We start from the raw sequence: 7,803 nt of genomic DNA on the forward strand, positions 1-7,803 counted from the left end.
CTCAGTGGCCCTCTAAGGAAAAACAAAAACTCTGCGTGTGTGTTTGTCCAACAACAGTTGAATGATAAAAGAAAGTTCCGGCACATTCGGCTGACAACGATACAGCCTTTGTGGTTTTTAAAGGTGTAGGACTAAGTTTGTGACAAAAATCTTAAGTGACAAATGCTGGGCAACCAGGTCACCCGTACCTATCTATGCCAATCCCTCTGTCCATCTATAAAGGATCAGCTACTTTCTTAAACACGTACAAGAAAAAAGACGAGCAGGAAAGATGCCCGACACGTTTCATACGGTGATAGACTACAGGTGTGCTTTTACACCTCTTTTTAACTTTTCAGATTATTTTCAACGAGCCTGCATTACTTTTTATAAAAAGGAGGAAGAGATTACCCACTCCCCAAAAAAACAGGCAAAAGCAGAGACCCACAGCCCCAGCCTCCAGCATCCCAGGGAGGCAAATCCTTCTCCCCTCTCTGCCTGGGCTTTCTAAGGGGCTTCAGAGGGACGGCAGGGGGATAGAGAAGGAGCTACGTAACACACCCAGACCAGGCATTAAAATCACTGCCGAAGAATTCAGCATCAGCCAATTATACAGCCCCTGGCCTTCATTTGTGCAGGGAAGGGGCGGGCCGAGGCCAGGCTGAAAAATGGAACTTGAAACACTGAGTGACTGAGTCAGCCCCTCTGCTGTCTAAGGACAAATCCCTTTAGGCCACGTTCACCCAGAACCAGCTCCCAGCCAGACTCTGTCCCCTACCCCCAAGCCACCACAACCTTCCAACCCGGCAGTCTCCGACCTTTAGAACAGGGTCCGAGATCTCTCCCCAAGCTGGTGGCCTGCGTGGGCCCAAGTAAACACAGAGGCTCCCACCATGGAGGCCTCTGCAATTACAGCCACAGCCTGGCTCCCAGGAACCCTAGCCAAGGAAGGGACAGGAGGGGCCCTGGGGAGATCACCAAGTCCAAACCCACGCCTTGTTAGTTCCCACAGGAGTCAGGGTCTGGCTGGCTGGCCCCCACAGTGACCTCCTTGCCCGGAGACCACCCTGGGCAATGCCAGAGCCAAATGTAAAATGGCCACAGGGCCAGGCCCTCAAAGGATTTAAGCCCAAAGGGTGGACTATTTGTCCTAAAACTGGATTGCTGCTTAACTGGAATTTCCAGGTGGACCTGGCTTGAAGCAAAATCCCAGTCTCTGCTTCTTATCAGAAGAGGGAGCGGACACTGAGTAGGGAACAAGGCGGAGGAGGTGCTGGGTGGCGGGAGAAATCACCAGGTTGGACTCGATCACAGGATGACTGGGCAGAGCCCAGCGGAGCCCCCAAAGTCTGGAAGGTCCCCAGGGTGGAATCCAGGGAAGGGCTGGGACGGCCTCGACATTAACTGTTCTGTCATTCCCAACCCGTAAATTAGCCTCGTCCCAGCCTGGGAACCTGCTACCCAGAGACTGCAACACCCGGCCATATGGCTGCTGATGTCTCATTAGAGTCATCGTAAAGCGGCAAGTTAACGATTACCCAGCAGAGCTCATGCGAGGTTTCAGGAATTAGAGGAACATTTTCACACAGTCGAATACAGACCAGAACTAGAGAGCTTTGATATCAACACTGGGTTTCTGAATAAGAGAAAGAAACAAGAAAAGAAGAAAAAGAGGGATGGAGAGCGAGAAGGAGACGGAGAGACTAAACACACACGCACAGGCTCTGGTTTCCCTAAATGACATCAGCGCGGTCTAGGTATGCCTCCTCTGCCTCAATCGTGAGTTCCTGAAGAGAAGGTATCTGGTCGTCTCCCTCTCTGGAGCTCTGGGGCCCAGCACAGGACAGGCACATAGTCGGAACTGGAGGAACGAAGTCACCAGATACCTTAGCCATCAAGGACATCCAGGCAAGCTGCCACCACGCAAGACCTTACGGACCGACCCACAGACACACCTAGCAGGGATCTTCCCAAACTCGAGGCCACATCAGGTGGCCCTGAGCCTCTGTACTAAATGTCTACTCGGCAACAGCCTCCAGGAAGAGCACTGAGTGGGCAGCAGGATACCTGGGTTCCAGCCCCAGAGGGCCACTCCCTGGCTGTGTGGCCCGAGGCAAGACCCCTCTCGCCTCTAGCACAATGAGGGATGGGGACCTGGGAACTGGAGAGTCCCATGCCGGGATGGTGCAGTTTGAGTCCAGTCCCACATGTGGCTCTTGCTCCATTTGGTTCATCAGGTGGAGGCACCCGCGCCGGCTGAGAGTCTGGGACGAACCAGAGCAGTAGGAATCACTTCTGCCACCACCAGGCCGAGTGGAAGAAAGCGAGTCAGAGAGGCATGGAGGGTATTTCTCAATCTCAGACTGTTAGACAAGAAGCCGTACACTATTTTCCCCAGGAAAAGCAACAGGACAAAACTGGTTTAAAGGACTAGTTACCCACACTCCCAGAGCTTAAAGATCTGGACCCAGGCAAGGCTCCCTGTGCCTCCCCCAATCCCCAGGATGAGGCTCCAAGACTCACCCCCAAAGAAGAGAGAGAGCCCGCTCCCAAGCCAAGGCCAGGACAGATGTCCTCAAAACATGCTCTGTCAAGGACAGCCTGCATGTCCACATGTGTGCTCATGGGGGAAGGCGGCGGAGGCCACGTGCTGGTGGAGAAACACCTGAGAGCAAGAGGCCAGCAGAGACCCAGCTAGTGTTTTTTCTGCCCAAGGGCACGAAGGGAGACAGAGGCTCGGCTGACAGCCCCCTCCCCTCCCCCCCCCCCCCCCCCGAAAGCTGGGGAAATCGGCTCACAGACCACTGCTCTCCCAGGGCCGCTGTTTGCTGGCCCAGGTGCCCACGACTCTCTGGTGCCCACCTCCAGACCAGGGTCCTCTTTCGAACAGACAAAAAGGATCTTCTCAAAGCACAACTGAGCAAGAGGGGCCTCTGGGGTCTAAGTCGTCCTGTGCTCACCCCCCCATGCACCTTTGAGGGGACTACACCAACCGTCCCGGGCCACAGTTGAGCCCCCAGGTCAGCCCCGACCACCCTGAGCAGTGCAACCTCAGGTACTGCCTGCCCCCCACCCAGCCCCTCTCTGGGCTGGCGGTGCCAGCGCCAGTCAAGTCACGCTGAGCTGCCGCCAAATCTGAGCAGAGATAAACATTCCGAGAAAAGAAACGCACGGCAATGCCGCTGCTCCTCCCAGGCTGACTACATCTCAGGCAGACACCCAGGCGGCCAGGAGACAGCCTCACCGCCATGTTCCCCGAGCGGAGGCTGCCCGGACCCCAAGGGCCAAGAGGACAGCGGCTGCAGGCCTGAACCCCCAGAGAACTCCCCGGAACTTGTGGGAAGCCTCAGGCAAGGCCCACCTTCCCCCTGCAGCCCGCACTCCCAAAGGCCTCCCACCAGCCTGACGGGGTGCCCGGGGCAGGGCCCACTATGGCTCCAAACCCTGCCACCTCTCCTCCAGCACACACATAGGGGAGACAGAGGCAGGATTCAAGCTCAGGTCTATCTGGAGTCCACCCCATGGCTCCAAGAACCCGGGACAGCTCAAACAGTGACCCGCCGGCAGCCCAGCCCGGTGCCTGGCTCCTTCGGGGAAAGGCATGCCCGTTGGTCACCACCTGCCAGCTGGGAGGAATCGCAGCACCTGGTCCAGACCACTGGACACCAGAAAGCAGAGCCGAGTCGCAGAAAGGAACTGCAAGTAGTGAAAAGGCCACCGCTCTAAACCCCGCAGATGCTTTCTCCCAGCAACCTCAAAACCACCCTCCAAGGGCTTCGGTTGACACCTGCCCAGCCGAACAGATGGGCTCGATCCCCCAGCCCACACTCTCCCAGGGTGACTTTCAGCTTTCTCCAAGGCCCCTCCGGGCCAGGAGCCTCTGCTCCCAGAGCTGCACGCAACCACTCAAACCTAAGGGCTCCAGAAAAATGCTCAGCCCTCACTTTCTGGGGCTCCCTCAGCGGCAGCCTAACCGTCATGGTCTCCCGCACGCACGTCACACGAAGGCAGCCATGCTAGAGAAGCCCCAGGGCCTCTCTCCTCACCCTCCCAAACGTTATCTCTCAGGAAGTCCTTTCATGCTGCCAATTCAGAATCACCTCTGAAATGCCAGTAAGGGCTCCCACCATTAGACAACAAAACAAAGCAGGGAAGGGTGACCAGGGCCTCCCACGCTTCATCGAGAAGATCCCATACCCCAAATGAACTTTGGGGTACTTTAATTTGCTAAATAATTTATCTTTCTTTCTGCACAGTGTCCAGGCAACAATTAAAAACAAAAAGGACAAAACCTAGCCTCTCTGGGGTCTGGGGACTCTCTGTTCCCTCTTCTCTCTGCTGTTCAGAGCTATCTCCACCGGAGTCTGAGAAAATGGAACTTCAAGTCCTATTTGCCTACACGTACTTAACATACACAATCTCATTCAGTCCTAAAAATAACCCTGTGAGTTAAGCATCGACAACCCCATTTCCCACATGAGGAAGAGATTCTGAGAAACTCTCCGACACGCCTGACGTACAAGACTCAGCAGCAGGACAAAGATTTGTCTTCATTTTACAGGATGAGCCTGCTTCTCAGACTGACCATCCAGTCCAAAGGACTCCAACTTTCTGCTTTAATTAAAAGTCCCCCTTAACACCACAATTCTTGCCTGACCACTTCCAAGAGCTTCCTCCCAAACTTGGTCTGAAAATATTGAAGGAGTTACTGGAGAAATTGAGCAAGAGCGTGTAGGAGGCCTGGTCTGCCAGGCATTGCAGAAAAGTGACAGAGTTCCCACGGGCAGGATGCCTGCCCTCCCGCCAGGGCCCCTCACTGGGAACCACATTCTCTAAACCCTGGCACTAAAAAGGAGCAGCCACCTGTCAGGTACCCTCGGGAGCAACCTGTGGCTGCCGAGAGTCTGACCGCCTGTGGATTACAGGTCAAGGAAAGGTCTGGGCAGGCAGGGGCTCAGCCGCCTCCTGAGGTAAGGAACGCAGAGCCACCCACCCAAGCTCCCAGCCCATGCCTAAAGAGAGGCTGGAGGCCACGGTCCACATCATCTGGGCAAGATAACCAGGCTGCTCCAGGGAAGGGACAACTGGGTGCTAACTGGTTCCAGTTTAGCACTCCAGCTCCCAGGGTACACACATTGTACTCCTACAAACACCACCCGCCCCTGGGAGGGCCCTGCTCACTTAGGTTTGGGGAACCTACCAGGGCAGGAAGCAGGGGAGGAGGGCCCCAGGGCAGGGATCTACCCCGAGGAGGAACTGAACACAACAGTGACAATCTACTGAGGGCTTACCCTCCTTAATGTAAACCCTTGTTTACAATGTTTCATTTAATCTTCCAAAACAACTGCCTGAAACAGTTACCATTTATTATCCCCATTTAAGAGGTGAGAAACCAGAGGCTTAGGGAGATGTCATTTGCCCAAAAGCTCCGGAAGAAAGTCAACCCACACTCAGGAGAGAGCGGCGCTACGGGAAGACAAGAGATGTGAACTGGGAGCTCAGCTCCCTTCCCCACTGGAGGCCTCACCATCAGTCAGTCCTCCAAACCGCAGCGAGTCACTCGGAGGTGCCTCCTGGTCCCTACCAGGGTCAGCAGGGTGAAAGCGGCTCCAAGCCTTCAGCCGACTCAAACTCCAAAACTTCTTGAGGTTTGGACCAGAGCGAGGAAGTCTCCAAGGCCTTCTCGGGTTCTGAGGCCAGAGGGGCCTGCGGCTTCCCTACTCGCCCCCGCCTCAGCTTCCAACAGGAATCCAAGGGGACTTACCTCCCAACCTCTCACCCTCACCCGTTCCGGGACCCGTGTGGGATTAGGGACTCTGATCCGGAATTAGGGAGGCTGGCTGTCGCGAAACAGGGCACGGGCGAACGTCCGGGGGACCCTGTCGGGGAAATCCAGGGGAGTCCCAGTCCTCGGACTGGCGCCGACCCGGGTCCTTACCGAGCAGCGGGGACTCCTCGGGGCAAGCGGGCAGCGACACTGCTGTGCCGGGAGACAGCGCGGCCAAAGTCAAGTTGCGCGCGGGGCCGGGACGGGAGTCTGCGTCCGGGCTGGAGTCACGACCCGGACGCGGCTGGAAGGAGGCGCCCCAAGGCAGCGGTGGCGGAGCGCCCGGCGGTCGGAGCTCCCTGGAGGGCTGCCCGATGGCGGCGGCGCCGTTCGAGCCGCCCTGCAGCGAGGTGGAGACTCCCACCAGCTGGGGCAGGCGGCTCAGGTCGCGGCCGGCCAGGTAGTAGACGAGGGTGACGCCAAGGTGCAGCGCGCAGACGGCCACGAGCAGGCGGCAGGCCCGCTGCAGGGACGCGCCCGGCATCGCGGCGCTGCCGCCCAGGAGCGACTCCCGAAGCTTCATCTTCCCGCCGCCGCTTTAAGAGGGGGGTGGGCAGCGGCGGGGAGGGCGGCCCGCCCGCGGGCCCCCGGCCAGGAGCTGCCGGACCACGGGGCTCGGGGGAGGGGCCGGAGCGCAGGCAGGAGCGCGGCGTCGGCCGGCGGGCGGGCGGGCGGGCGGCAGGACGCGGAGACTCGGGCTGCCCAGCCACCGAGCGGGGAGCAGAGCGCCCGAGGCGCGGGCGGGGCGGGGCGGGGGCGCCGGCGGGGCGGGGCCGGAGCGGGGTTTTCTGGACCGGGGCGCGGGGCGGGGCTGCTGGGCGCGGGCGGAGGGGCGGGGAGAGGGGCGGGGTCTTGGGAGGGGCTGCAGGGGCGGGACCTCGGGAGGGGGCTGCAGGGGTGGGAGGGGGCTGCAGGGGCGGGGCCTCGGGAGGGGCTGCAGGGGTGGGAGGGGGCTGCAGGGGCGGGGCCTCGGGTGGGGCTGCAGGGCCGGGAGGGGGCTGCAGGGGCGGGGCCGCCGGCGGGGCGGGGCCGGAGCGGAGTTTTTCTGGCCCCGGGCGCGGGGCGGGGCCTCCGCCCTGGGGGCTGCAGGGGCGGGGCCGTCTCCAGGGGAGGCTCCGCCTCCGGATCCACCGCCCGGCGGCGCACCGCCCCTCTCCTGGGTCTTCGCGTGGGACTTCGGTCGCTGGAAAGCCGCGCCCCCTCTCCCCCCTGCTAGCCGACCTCGAGATGCGCCGCCACTTCCTCGGATGCTCGGGGCTGGGGTGCGGGCTGGGCCTGCAGCGCGGCGGCGGAGCAGAGGGCAGAGAGGAGAGCAGGCGGGTTGTCCTGAGGGTTGGGGGCCGCCGCGGCGTTCCAGCCTGGTGGCCGGGGGGGAGGGGCGGAGAAAGGTTGCCCAGGAAATGGGCTTCGACGCCCGTGGAGGGTGGGACAGCGGCGGAGGATTCTCTGGGACGTTCGGTGCCCCGTCCCTCCTACCCCTAGGCCCCACTGCCATTGCGGGGGCCCAGCCGAAAGATGGGCCTTCCCCGGCGCCCTGCGGAAAAGAAAGTGCATGAGGCCCCGCTTCTCTCCTCTAGCCCAGGCTGGGGGACCGCAGAGGGCGCGGTGTGTTGGGTGTGTTGGGGGGGTGCCTCTCCTAGTGCATCCTGCCTCGCGAGGTTACATGCCCTAAGTGGGAGGGTGGCAGGGAGCCTCGCTAACTCGCGGGCCCGCAAGCAGGAGAGAAGGCGCCTTTTTGCCATCTGCACCGGCCTGGACACAATCCTGTAAAGTGGGAGTTGTCCCCATCTCATAGGTAAAGAGTTCAAGGCTCACGAAGAGAAGAAGCTTGCGTAAGACCCCACAGCTGGTGAGAGGCAGAGGCAGAATTCGGACTCCAAAACCTTTATTTACCAAGTTTTCCCCTTTCTGATTTACAGGTAAAAGGCTGGAGGCTGTGTGGATGAGAGGCTTAGGCGCTGAGGTCTCTTGGTTCAGATTTGGCCCAGAGGCCACTC

General features: G+C 59.8%; 1 protein-coding gene across 1 annotated transcript in view; it reads right to left on the reverse strand.

Annotated features, from left to right (window-relative positions):
• Positions 1-6,567, reverse strand: part of B4GALT1 (beta-1,4-galactosyltransferase 1) — a 48,642-nt gene extending 42,075 nt beyond the window's left edge. Inside the window, exon 1 of the mRNA XM_014857497.3 lies at positions 5,918-6,567. Within this exon, the coding sequence (XP_014712983.1) occupies positions 5,918-6,329 (412 nt within the window). The 5' untranslated portion in view covers positions 6,330-6,567. The remainder of the gene's footprint in view (positions 1-5,917) is intronic.
• Between the last annotated feature and the right edge of the window lie 1,236 nt (positions 6,568-7,803).

This window comes from Equus asinus, chromosome 23, assembly GCF_041296235.1.
Source record: "Equus asinus isolate D_3611 breed Donkey chromosome 23, EquAss-T2T_v2, whole genome shotgun sequence".
NCBI lineage: Eukaryota > Metazoa > Chordata > Mammalia > Perissodactyla > Equidae > Equus > Equus asinus.